The sequence below is a fragment of the Amblyomma americanum genome, chromosome 5, assembly GCF_052857255.1.
Source record: "Amblyomma americanum isolate KBUSLIRL-KWMA chromosome 5, ASM5285725v1, whole genome shotgun sequence".
NCBI classification, from domain to species: Eukaryota; Metazoa; Arthropoda; class Arachnida; order Ixodida; family Ixodidae; genus Amblyomma; species Amblyomma americanum.
This window is the reverse complement of record NC_135501.1, coordinates 158491740-158505692: the sequence shown is the minus strand read 5'-3', so window position 1 is coordinate 158505692 and position 13953 is coordinate 158491740. Positions and strand designations below refer to the sequence as shown.

The window sequence follows — 13953 nt, the reverse complement described above, 5'->3', positions numbered from 1 at the left end:
GGTGGTCAGCTAGGCAACTCACCGGCTGACTGGGGTCCATGACGTGCAGCCCTTCGCGGTTTATGGCCACCAGGACAGGCAGGTCATAGTGGTTCATCAGGGCTGCTATGCCAGTCACAGGCCGCTCCACCTGGCCATTGAAAAAGGCGCTCCTGCACAGTGCATATAAGAATAAGCTAATAAGTAAGAATGTTATAAATAGCATCAAGAAGCAAAGTTCTGTCTCCCCCTCCTCCCCTTTCCCCAGATGAAATCCTGAAATCTGCTGCACTGCCTTAATAAATCAGCCAAAGTGCTTACTTGCACCTGCTTGCTTGCACATGGTACTTGCATGATGAATTCAAACCTAGGCAAAAATAAGTTCTGCTGCACCAACACAAAAAAAAAGAAGCTAGAAAGCCATCTGCCAAGATCACACAACAGATACTACAGATCATGAATGTGCGAAGGAGTTCATGAACCAAAATATGTCATATCCATGAAGCACACTTTCGCTCGCAGTATGCATTACTGGAGAAAACGAAGAAAGGACATGGCCCTCTTTCTGAACTTGCCAAACAATCTAGCTGTTTTCCTTGCACATAGTGCATGCTGCATGCTGCAGTGTCGTTTCTTCCCAAACATGTGGGGAATACATTGACAGCTGAGGCATTTCACTGCTTTGTAGCACACACTGCCACTCCCTCAGCTTCTGCACCACCATTTTAGCACAACTATCCGCAACAATATTACTGTATTTACAAGACTAAGTCGACTCAAATGTAAGCCGACCCCTTTACATCACATTTCTGAAAAAAAAGAAACTTAGAGGCCATTTACACTTGGTCTTTAATAATAGAACGCTACAGCACTATCCTGCGGCCTCCGCTTATCGCCAGCCGCTATCGGCTGCCGCTCGCGGGAGCGCCCGTGGGCACATTCTAAAACGAAAATGTATTAGTCACTGGACTACTCATCCACACTTGCGCCATCGTCCTCACTAGTGCTGTCGTCGTGATCGCTGCCGCGGTACCACAGCTCGTCGTTCTAACATCATCGTGCAGCAAAATCCCGCACTTCGCAAACAACCACATCCCGACATTGCATGGAACAGCTGAAAATTTTGCCTCGCTGCAGCTGCCACACCTGTATCACCCATTGCGAACGTCGAACTTGCAGCCCAGCGCGCAGTTCATTTCTTCGGCATATAGAATGACAGCCATCTTGAATGTAGCCGTGAACGAGTGTCAGTCGCTTACTGGACCCGAAGCACAAATGACGAATGATGAAGCACTACGTTAAAAACTTGTGAAATGTGGCCGGCAGTAGTCGAATGCGTCAGAGCCAAAGAGAAACTATGCATGAGCAGTGTCGGCTCTTCCGTCGGCTTCGACATTCCCCGTTGCCACTGCGGTTCCGGGTGGGGGTGCTGCCGCGATCGGAACAGCGGCCCTTCCATCAACTATCGACGCTCCTTTGAGCGCTGAGTGCGCAGTTGAAAGTAAACAAAAAAAAAACTTGGACGATGCCTATTAAGAGTAGAACATGAATGCGTTATCGGCCCGCCGCCGCTTATCAGCAGACGGAATCTGCGGCCACATGTGGGGAGTGGACTGGTGCCGGTTTGCTGCTCATCGACAGCCACCATCGGCCGCCTCACGTGGGGTGGGGATGCCAGTTCTACTCATTGACATAGCAGCTGCTGAAGGCCAGCACCAAGAGCGATGCGACGGAGCCGCGCAGCAAAAATGCAACCATGTTGTAGCATGTCGGATATCTCACTTGTCTCGCCTTTATTTATGGTACGAAGCTTTGGGTTCGATTTTAAGTCGACCCCCAACTTCGGATTTTCAAAATTTTAAAAATAGGTCGACTTACAATTGTGTAAATTCGGTACATGTTGCAGGCTGTGCAGTGCTTGGAATGAAAGGCCAGGGAAATTTAAACAGCGAACCCACGTTAGCTCGAAACCATAGAAATAAAGAAATTTTGACAAAACATACAGTTTCAACATAAGTGGCAAAATTTCCGGTGCAGTGTCCTCACACTGTGACAACTGAATCCATCTATGAAGCTTTTTTTTTTTGCAACAGGAACTGAAGAACTTGATTCTAATAAGAGAAGCCCCCAGCAGCAGACGCAAAAGAGCTCAAGGACGACAATAATGCGATACTGGCAATGGCTGCTGCCCACGAGGAATGGCAAAAGGCAGAGTAAGGGGGAAGAGCCAATCCTTTCCAGGTATATTTTAGAAGTGTGGACATTTTCGGTAAGTTGGTCAGAGATGCTTTGGCATCTTGCCTGGGATAAGTGCAGTGTTTTAGTAGCCATGCAATAAAGTTGAAAGTTGCAGCCAGTGTATGTCCTATTCACGTATGCGCCCACTCCTGCTGCTCCCGTCATTTCAAAGCTTCCATATGTCCGAACCCTCCCCCACTCCATTCCACTCCACTCTCCCCCCCCCCCCCCTCTCCTCAATATATCCTGTCACTGCCCTAGGAAACGGACTCCGTCCTTGTCACGCATGTCTGTTGTGAACTTTCGAGATTTGAACCAGGGGCCAAAGGCGGTGTGCATCTACTATCAGCACAGTACCAGCAGCGAGGAGCATGCAATGAAGCACGCTAATGCAGATTTGCTCGCAAGTTCGTGGCATGACCACACATGGCTGCAGCTGGCGGCCCCTTCCACACCCTTGGAATGAACAGCAACAGTGAGAGCTCACCCGTAGAAAGGGAAGACCCAGCAGAACTCGAGGTACTTGCGCATGAGCCGGCTGTCCTTGACGTTGCTCGCAATGGCCTGGTAGTGCTCCGAGAGGCGCCGCTCCGGACCGTTCTTGGCGCCCAATCCAAGCAGGAACCAGTGGGAGCGGCAGGCGTGCTCGGGAAGGAAGTCCCGGATACGGGACCTGTTTCATGGTTTCACAGGAAGGCAGTGATTTTTGATACAAAGCAAATGTAAACGGCTCTGTAGGTGAAGCACGTGCTACACTGGCTGTCTATTCCACCTGTGGGAACAGGGCAGAGACAGGGGCAGGGCCTAATAAAGACAACAACAAAAATTAGCTAATTCGTTCTTCAATAAAGAAGATATTTTGTTCACGGTTGACAAAGCAGCCCAGAAAAGACCTGCGACAGAGAAGTAGTACGGGGGAACACAAGCATTGTCATCTGGTACAACTACGTTGCCTGCATATTTTCTTCACTGATTCATCAATCATGAACTAACGACTAACCAAGAGATGCATATTAGCAAACATTCTTTGTTGTTTCTGAAATTATTCTTCAATAATTTCTTGAACAACCGACTTAGGTCACCGTTCAATCATGAAGATATGTCTGTGTACTGCAAAGGCTTGGCAAACCTAATAACTTGTGTGCAGGTGACACTGTTCAGTGAAGTTGCAGCCCACAGATGTCTTTTGGGTGCAAGCGCTCCATAGTGCATTTCGTCTTCACTACCCATTTGAGACAAACGGACATAGAAGAAAACTCCATTCAATTATTCTTCTCAGTACAAATCCATTCTCTGGCTCTTTCCAAGTATAAACGTCTGTCTCGATATCTATCTAGCAGCAAAAGATGGACTCATAGCTGAGAAAATGAAATGCAAAAAGTTTCCTGCCCCTCTATTCACACACTCATGACATCTACACCTACAGGCCGCCACTGTTTTGAACCACATGGCAGCGTAGTGTAGCGTCTGAGATACATGCAAAAGTTCGGTGTCAAAGCATGCATTTTACATGCGAAAGAGGCCGGTAATAGCGACACCTGCATTTCGTTTCTTTGGTATTTTCTAGCTTATAAAAAAGTTCCTGTTTTGGTGGAGTGGACCCTTTGTCGTTGGAATGCCACAGTCTATCGATAAAGGCCAACATCAATTTATCATCAGTGTTCCTTTAAGAGGAGACACTGTTTTCAGATATGAAAATTTTCAGTTTTTGGTGTGGAGCAACGATATTTGGTACGCTTGTAGGGAAGTTCACTGAATGAGAAATTACAAAATTGCACTGAAATACCTTGAGTAGTTTTGACATAAATTTTTATATGTTTCACTGCTATGCCAAACTTTAGAAAACCTGGCGTGACAACAAAAGAATCGTAGGAGCCTGAAGTCACTCTTAAGTTTTACCCAAAGGAATGGTTGATGCAGTGACATCTTCAAATGTCTTTAGCAGTTCGGTCTTTTTCTACACAGAATATTATATCCACGCTTGCATAATGCACTCATTATCGTCATGTCAAATCAGTGAGAGAGCAAAAAAATGAGGAATTAATTTAGAAATATAGGAACATCAGAGCATAAAGAATATGTCAAGAAACACAATGCAACCAACTGCATGAAAATTCGTGCAGCCATTGCCATCTTATACTTTCTGGATGTCGGGCAGTCAGGTCAAAAAAACACTTTTGAGAAAAATAGAATTTTCACGGAGATTTAAGCCAGTTTATTGCTACCTTCAATCAGAAAAACATTTTTTAAGGCCAGTTCTGGGCTGTTTTCGTGAAAAATATTTTGGAATTTAATTAAAGAAGCTTATAGGTGCCAAATATGGTGTTTTCTAAAGTCTGTTTCTTTTTTTAGATTTTTGCAATTATGATCCCCGCATCCCCCTTAATGTGAGAGACCTTCCATATGGATTGCATGGTACACTGTATGAAATAGAACACAATTCTAGGAAGGTTACTGACAACTCGCAAGAACAGCAATGCGCTCTTACCTGAAGAACTCTGGTGTATGCTTGATTGGATCATAGGGGCCAAGCTCGAGGCGAGCCTGGATAGCTCCGAGGACCATGCAGTCTTCTGTCTCACAGGGGTACCGTCCGTCGAGGACATTGCCCTTGGCCTCCGCAAAGAGCATCTTCAGCAGCTTGAGGTCAGTGATCTGCAGGTCATAGCAATTGAGGCTATAGGATGATGACTCCAAAAGTTCTGAGGACTTAGCAGCCTAACAAAAAAAGATCTTTCAGCAACAGTGGATGGCATGCTGATTAGTTATGTTAGGAACGATCGACATGAAACACCTCAGAACAACCGATAAAGAGGATTAATTTTTACTGTATTCATAATAGGACCCATTTTCTCATGTAGAAACACAGCTGTGCAATACGTTTCAGAGCATCACTATTAGGAGGAGCTGTTTAGTACAGATAGAACATCCAAGCCAAAGGTTTTAAGCACAAATTACTGACCGGCTCTTCGCATTAATATACTTCTCGACTTAATTATTAACAGTATCTCATGACTACCTCAGAAATAAGTGAAAAACATACCAAACATCTATGAATGCTTACAAGCTTAACTATCTTCAAACCCAGAAACCCACATCTGCAGCTGCTATGAAAGTGTTTGGCCCCGTGCTTATGTCTGTGTCCGAAGACAAACTGTCTCCCACAGTGAAGCTCAATTAAACTACATAGTCTATTTAATTCCGTCGTTCAGCTGCATAAAGGTAAAGATAATATGTGACTGACTTCTGTAAATAGTGAAACAGAAAGAAAGATGCAATACAACTACAGTATGTAACTAGGCATTACTCCACAGCTACGATGCCAAAGCTGACATGTCAGTGTCCATCATGGGGAAGAAAAAAAAGAGCACAAAAAGGCAGTGACGAGAGAAAACATAAAACACAACCACTACTAGCTAAATGTTTCATCAAGATTTTGCTTTTTTTTTCTTTTCAAGCTCTTTTATGACTACTACCAAGAAGCCTACGTGTCAGCCTGTCATTACCGTACATGAGTTGCCTACTGATGGTTTCACCAGCCCATGTTAATTAGCTCTCATGGCTGTCATGTCTGATCCATGTCAAGGACCATGCCTATTGGCCACAGCACATAAACGACACAAGAAATACTTCAACGACAAGACCGGAAACATGCTTCATTCCAACTCAACAGTGCGTGGATTTATAAAAGAAAAGAAAAGCCACAATGTGCTAGGCTACACAGTGAAATCTAGACACAATCCATTACTGAGTGGAAACAAAGCGTGAAAATTTATAACACCGTCCAAGTTACAGCTGTCGTAGAACAAATGTTAATGCTTTTCACAACAAAAACAAATGCAAGGCTTGTAGCTCTTTCTATCTATGAAAATACCTGCTGACTGCACTGGCTATAAATGTAGACAGCAGGTAGTCACCCACTAAAGCATTCATTAACTGTTGACTGTTCAATTCTCAACTGTGCAACACAAATTTTGTTTATTTGTTTTGTAGAGTAGAGTTCACCAAAAACAGAGTTTGCTTCAGAGTTCTTTAAAGGTTTGCTGTGCACTCACTTGCCTTCAACACCACACACCACTACGACAGGTAAGTAAGCGCTTACTTAGAAATTTATCAGTACCATTGCAAAGCTTTTTAGTTTGCTCTGTGTGCTTTGTGGCACAAGACGGAATACATAATCCTTGGTACTGTACCTCCTTCTCCTTGGATTTCTCAAGAAAGACGTTCCTTTGCAGAGTCAGCACTGGTTCATCTGCATTCAGACAGAGAAGACAAGGGACTGAGTAATTCTGTGTTCCAATGGCATGTCAAAAACAAAAAAGATTTGTGTATATCTATCCAAAAGGGACTCTCATAACTGAACATAATCCAAAAAGCCATAAATGTGATCCACACTTGCAAAGTAACAAACTTTATAAAATTGAAAGTCATGCTTGCGTTATTGTTTCCACATATGGGTAAATAAATCTCTTTTTGGTCTGGCTTCTTGGAACTTGGAAATTTGAAAAATAAAAAACTGGCAGTTCATGTCCAAACCAGGCAAGGTTCCCGTCAACATGCTTGTTGCCCTTGAGGGATACCATCGCAGCTAAATTACTGCATGGACTAAATGCTGCCACCTAATTAGCCTCAGCAAGAAGGTGCTTTTTACACTGTTTTCCAAACATGCAGAATGCACTCTTACCACTCATTTCTGCGAAAAAAAAACTTTAACCAGAAACAGAAAATGAACACAGCATCCCGGTTTCTCAAACAGTACCCCAACTCCATAGCACTATTCACAACATGAGTCATCGCCACATATATGTATAGCATTTATAACCTCAAAGCTTACTGTTAAAAAGACTGATTCATCACCAACAGCAAAAAAGACACAATGTATTTAATTCACATTGTCAGCAAATTTCATCACATTAACACAACAAATGTCGTGCTGAAGGCAGCCAGTTTTGTTTCCTTCCTTCTTAGGAATAGTTGTACAAGACAATTTAACGCACAATTATTTCGCTGTTATGAAAAACGTAATATAAAGACCTCTTAATGAACTTTAATAAAGTGAAGCAATGAGTTGCCAATGCAACCCACCAGCCTCCAGCTGCTGCTTTGTCGCAAAGGTGTACTTCTTGAGGTACTCTGACCATCGCTCCCGGATCAGGTACGGTCTGTGGTCTGGCTTGAGCTGGAGTTCTGTAAGTGGGAGCAAAACAGAAAGAAAGAATGAGCACACAAGTTAATCAAAACACCACATCCCATCAAAAATATATATATATATTAAACTGGCAATTCGAAGACACCACAGAAGAAACATTGCCTCCATAGAATTTCCCGCAAATGTGAACTAAAGAAAAGTGTTCGAATACAACGTGTTTAGAGCAAAATTAAAAAAGTTCTTCCATTACTGTTGGCCATGTTCTGCAGTTTGCAAAAGTGTGTAGAATAAAATAAGTGACATTTTGCTGTTTCCTTGCTTGTATTTCCATTCCAACTGCGGCTTTCAATGCATACATTTTTCCGTAGTAATGCCCTTCCTGCTTGGCCAGGTGTGGTCTGCAATATGTCTAAGTTCACTGCAATTTGAAAGAAAATGGTCTAATCTCTGCCTACCATTTGTTCTATTCCTTCCCATCTATACGGCAATGAAAAAGCTCCTGGACACTTTCCTATGATAAGAGCCTGTGATAGATTCTTACATTACAATCCTTAAAACATGATCAAATATTTCTTTTTTTTATTACTTCAAAGAGTAGACGAGCCACGATTCAATCAGCAAAGCACATTAGTGACCTTTTCGAGGCACTCACCAAGCAACGGCGAGGTCATCCAGAGGGCAAACACGTCCTTGACTTGTGCCGGGAAGTTGATCTCGGTGTCCTCTTCAGCAATGATGTCGATGATCTCCTGAGCTGTCGCCAGCTGCACGTTGTCCACCTCGACGCAGAGGCACACCTTGTTCATCAGGTACACACACATCTCTTGCTCTGTGGAGGCCGCACACGACAGGGTTCAAAGGTCGTGCGGTAAACCGAGAAGAGGGCGGGAAATGGCGAAAGAGCGGGGAGAAGAGAGCACATGGAAAGTGTTAGCTAATTTCTGCTCCTTTACAGGCAACTATCATAACAGCGAAACAATTGTGAATATAAATCTGGCATCTCTATCATTGAAAGCACTCTTTCTTTGCTCCGTATTCTTTTCACCTCCCTCACCTGAGGAGCGAAATAGCCGTTCAACATGCCATAGTTGTTCTCGATTAGATAAAAGAAACAATGCTCACGTTACTACCATTCGTTATAGTAAGAGGAATAGATTAAAAATGCACAGTAACCAAAAATATAGAGTGAACCCCGAGCACACAGGCCATTTCTAACCACTTTAACCTGTAAACCTTTTGTTTTATTTAGATTGTTTGCATTCAACTTCGTCATTCGTCTGCACTGACTCTATATCAGACTACAGCTCAAGAAAAAAATGTGCACCACTCAGTTTATGCAAGGAAAATCAGTACCATAAATGGTCTTCATCAACTCCACGGCAGGTGCGAACAAAGCAAAATGTGCCGTTACCATTTATTTTCTGGCCACTTGTAATAGCACACCTTCTTAGGTTTGTGACATCATGAAAATAGAAGAAATATTCGTGCCTCTTTCTTTCGCTCTTCCAGTTGAGCGCACGCCAACTTCCTAAGCCCAAAAGCCCAATGGCAGGCGAAGGACACTAAATACTGAAACTTGAGTGAAGAAGATTTTTCTAATGATACTAGAGCCAGAAAAAGTTCAGTATTGCATTATGCCCTTTAATGAACCAAAGTAGTCACTGTAAGCACTGAAAATGCTTTTACAACACAGGTCTTGCAAAAGCCACATTCTGAGATGTGAAAATGAAGGTGCCCCCTTTGACAAAAGTAACCGAGCAACAGGTATTTGATTCTCAACCGTACAACAGAGTTTTTAAGGCACTGCTAAAGACCGAAAGTTGTCAAAATGCGAGGACAACGGTTCAGCTTACTTTACACAGATTCGGAGCTTAAGGGCTGTCAAGAGTATTTCGCTGCGCAGCTGAGAAACAAACCACCACTGCTGGTTACTTGTGGCAAAGACGGTACATCACATGGGACCACAATACTAACATTAACATCTGCCTACATGACCTGCAGGCTACATTAATCCATTTACTATTTGTTCTTATATTTATGTACATGGCAGGCAGACATGATCCAGTTACCATTAAACCATTAATAGCCTCACTGCCACCTCTGGTAGCAAGGAATACCACCTCCATGTTTATAATTTTCGCCTGCATGTAAGGTGGTAGGTGTAAACTATCACTGCCACTAGTTAAGGTACTGGATATACAGGTATCTGGCATCATTCATATGCCACTTCCAAATAGCAAACCACAATGCCATATCAACGAAAGTCAGAACCGCAGACACCATGTGCATGTCTTTCACCAGTTTTATTGGCAATACTGAAAAAAGAAAACAGCTTTACAGTCATTCGTGTCATGCACTGCAAACTGTGCCACGTGCCCTGTCAAACAAATCACATGCTTTTAAGAGCACTCAGCCATTCACGAAGCATAAAGCCATAAACAAAGACAAAAATAACAGTACAGCAAAAAGAACAACGTGAGTGCAAAAACTATTCACACAGAACAAAAATGTCATAACCCATGCAAAACAAATGAAGAACATTCCAGTGAGCAAAATATAAAATAATGCATGAACAACTCTGTGTAATAACATAATGATACTACTTTATTGAAACATCACAACTTTCATGCCAAGCTGACAACAATTTGGTGATAAGCAAAGAGATTCATTAGTAACAACAAGTGCTTGCATCATACTGGAGGGCATGCATTGGTGAAGTAAGGATGTAAGCAGAACAAGCAATAAAATTAGCAATAAAAGCTGTCGCTCTTAGGTAGCAATTCTTAAATGCCGCATCATTTCCAGTGAGTTATAGCCTTCTTCAGCTAATTCTTGATATGTCAGTTCATCATTTTAACGGAATGTATCATAACATTCGTCCTCATTTGGTTTCTTAAATTCACTTATTAATATAATTGATCACTTTAACCATTCATTCATCTTGTTACCACGGTTTACTACATCAATTCTCTAATATGACAATTACTTTCAATGATCTGAGTTTTTAGTGAGATAAACACTCACCAACCTTCACAACCTTAAGTGATGCTCTAGATTATGAACAGTCCCACAGCAGAAGGCTTCAGATTGATTCCCATCATATAGGGTTCTTTAACATGCACTAGCACCTTGTGGCCAAATTGTGGCCACTGAGGCCTCTTTCCAGAGCACGAACTTGAACACCATAGCCATTGAGCCGTCATGGCAGTTCTGGCTTATAATAAAGCTGAGTGGTAATAGTTCCTCTACAAACACCTTTATCTGAACCAACACTGACTATAGCTATCCTACCAACCTTACACAAATGTCCTCCCCAATCGTCGACCATATCTCAACTGCTGCTAATTACGCATAGTTTACTACATGTTCTGGACAAAATTGCACCAATTTTTTGCTCGACCAACAAGCTAGGAAATAGTGAGCACTTAAAATCGTTCCAAGAATTGTTTCTTAAAATGAAGCGATGCATAAATGGTAACAGTTCATTCATGCACTACCATATTTCACAAATGAATGTCAAAATGAAATGCATGACACTGGAAAACTTTCAAGATGGTCAATATGTCACATGGCCATGAGTATGTTCTTTACGCATGTTTACAACAAACAGTGCAGGAACAAGGTAGCGGAAGCCTGAGTATGATTTATTTACAACAAAATAGCAGCACTCATAACAAAGGAGAATCTGTCACAAAGATGGTTGTTTGCATGCATGCTAGAGTAACAACAATGGATAGCATGCATGCCTGAGACGAATGTAACAAAATGGTATGCATGCGGCAGTGTAGGTGCACAAGGCCCAATCGCTAGCGGTCCTCTTAACGCTTCAAAATAACTATTACTATGCAACAATAACAATAAAATAAAATTAATGGCAGTGCAGTTGTAAAGCAGGCGTACATGCAAAACCATGCTTTCCCAAAAGTTTTTGACAATCTCAGTCTATGCCAAAAGTTTGAAGCGCTACAAATCAGTGGCGCTGTTATTGGCGGTGCTCGCCAGTATCAAGGTTTCGTCGGGCGAGCAGGGCACATCCCTCACACTCTCACGCTTCTGCTAAATGTAAAATTTTCTCAACAGTAAGAGGTTCAAGTCTCATTGCTCACCATAACTGTGGTGCTGGTGAGCACTTCCAGTAACAGTGCCATTAATCGGCAGCATTCCCATTCTGGCCATGGCGGGCTACAAGCATTTTGATGTGGTAAAAGTTTGTCCTTCAAGAACAGATGTCCATAGAGGTCTTGCTAATCCTGAACATGACCTTATCAGGTGTATCTAGTGGGCAGTTCCTCAAATGAATTTTTAATAAAGGTATACCTTGCAATCACTGGGTATCAATGTAACAGTAGAGATAAATGCCCAGTGTTAATACAATTAGGCACCTTGCTTTGGTATCCCGTGGCCCTTCCGAATTGCACAACACATGCATAACAATTCTTTGCTCTGGCATTAATGCAGCCCTTGGTTAACAAATTTGACAATTTCTACTTTTCATATGAGTCTGAGTAAAGTTTATGCCCAGAAAGGACTGTGGCTTACACTAAATCAGTTACAGGGAAAACCATTCATTAGAACAGTCTTTCATCAGTGAACACAGAAAGGTTGTAAAATAACACAAATTTGCTTGTTCCAGGAACAAAAAACAATAAAATGGAAACTTCAGTATTCTATATAAACTCTCAGGGCAGACTTGCTTGCTGCATAACTCCAGCCAAATTCAGTGTCCTGTTCACTGTCGCACTATCATTATGGCTTTGACTTGATAGCATCTTGAGGGCTTTGACTTAAGCTATTACTCTGTCACAATCATAAACAGTGCCGAGTTCCACGTATCTGCTCCCAGCAGACATAGCTCAGTCATTCAAAAGGATAAGGCTTGATGCATAATATCACAAGACCTCAAAAAAAGCTGGGAATCTCGTCAGAATTACAGATATAATGTAATATGTCTCCACAAAGCAAACCATTGGCAAGCTCTCATCACCCTATTATATACTGCTCCATATACACCTTTTATATACTGCTCCAAAGGCATAAGACAAGAGCTGTTAATGAGAAGGCAGAATATGTGAGGCAAATTAGAGGCAATCCATACTCACAACTGAACTAAGCAACACCAGAATCATGAAATACTGAAACATCAATGTGGACAAGGCCAAGGCTAAACCTAACAAATCATATATGGCAGCATTTTTCAAATATCTGAAACAGCTGACAGGCTTTTCAAGAGATATGCCCACACTGGTGAAGTTCAAGACGTGCAAGTTTTCCAAAATATTTGCCTTTCTAATATCTGACTTTTTACCTTAAGCTGCTAGAACACAACCATGAAAGCCACCCTCCTGTATACATCTCGTACAATCACTTAAGTTTTGTGGGGACTTAAGCACTCCTTGCGAGCTCAGCCACATATGGCCAGCACCATCAAAAGCAAGTCTGCTCCGTCACGTGACTGAGGAGGCATTTACTTGGGGGCGGCGCTGGTGGTGGCGTCACGGGCCGCTGCTGGGGCGCTGCCGCTGGCGCTGGGGCCAGCGGACTCGGGACCAGGTTCGGGGTGGACGCCGGGGCTGGCGGGGGCACCAAGTGCTCCCTGGCCGCTGGCGTGGGCAGGATCCTCCAGCCAGGACCGCCATTGTCGTGCCCGTGTGCCACCGCCGTGAGTGGGGGCAGCTGGTAACACTGCTGCTGTTGCTGGCGAACGTGGTTGTGGTGGTGGTGGGCATGGTGCGAAGAAGGTGGTTGTTGCTGGTGTAGGTGCTGGTGGTGACCGGCCGTACCAGTGGTAGTGGCAGCTGGGTGGTATTGGTTGTGGTGTTGGTGGTGGTGGTGTGTCGGAGTGGGCAGCTGGCGCCGTGTGGTGGTGAGTGCCGGCACAGACACCGCATACGGCGATGGGGCACTGTGGTGATGGTGGTGGTTGTGGCTGTTGTGGGGGTGGTGGTGGCGGTGGTCCAGTGTGGCATAGTCTCCCCGCTTGTCGCCACCGCCCGCCGCCACCGGTCCTCCGCGCAGGGTGCAAGCTGTGGGTGCACAGCACGCGCGCGCGCGAAACGTCGCGAGTTGGCCGCACTCTGTTTGTAGACAAGTACTCTACACGACAGCCTCAAAAGGCATCTAACGCGACCCAATGAACGAGGAGGTTGCCAGGCACTTTTAGCACAGAGATACCTGTTCAGGCACCGGAAGCGGGCAGAGTAGGTGAGGGAAGAAACGCGGGTTAATGACATCCTAGTTGTAATCAAGAGGAAGAAATGGGCTCGGGCAGGGCATGTAATGCGAAGGCAAGATAACTGCTGGTCCTTAAGGGTAAGGGACCGGATTCCAAGAGAAGGCAAGTGTAGCAGGGGTAGGCAGAAGGTTAAGTGGGCGGATGAAATTCAGAAGTTTGCAGGAATAGGGTGGGCGCAGCTGGCAAAAAAGAGGGTTAATTGGAGAGACATGGGAGAGGCCTTTGCCTTGCAGTGGGTGTAGTGAGGCTGATGATGATGATGATGACCTGTTCAGTGGCCATCTTTTTGCTCAGTTACATCTTTACGTGTTTAGAATCCTGGCAACAAACATGAAAGAGCACACACATATAGACG

General features: G+C 43.7%; 1 protein-coding gene across 12 annotated transcripts in view; it reads right to left on the bottom strand.

Moving 5' to 3' along the window:
• The window catches only part of LOC144132846 (putative FERM domain-containing protein FRMD8P1), an 87865-nt gene that overhangs the window by 11345 nt on the left and 62567 nt on the right, over positions 1–13953 (bottom strand). For 9 of the 12 annotated variants that reach the window (XR_013314946.1, XR_013314944.1, XR_013314945.1 and 6 more), the window contains 7 exons: positions 12835–13389; positions 8019–8195; positions 7303–7404; positions 6411–6469; positions 4706–4872; positions 2705–2890; positions 23–152 (listed from right to left, as the gene is read on the bottom strand). Coding sequence is in view for 8 of the 12 variants with exons in the window: in XM_077665545.1 (XP_077521671.1) it covers positions 23–152; positions 2705–2890; positions 4706–4872; positions 6411–6469; positions 7303–7404; positions 8019–8195; positions 12835–13389 (1376 nt within the window). In the remaining 4 variants the exon portion in view is untranslated. The remainder of the gene's footprint in view (positions 1–22; positions 153–2704; positions 2891–4705; positions 4873–6410; positions 6470–7302; positions 7405–8018; positions 8196–12834; positions 13390–13953) is intronic. The other 3 variants (XR_013314948.1, XM_077665548.1, XM_077665549.1) reach the window with 1 other exon arrangement.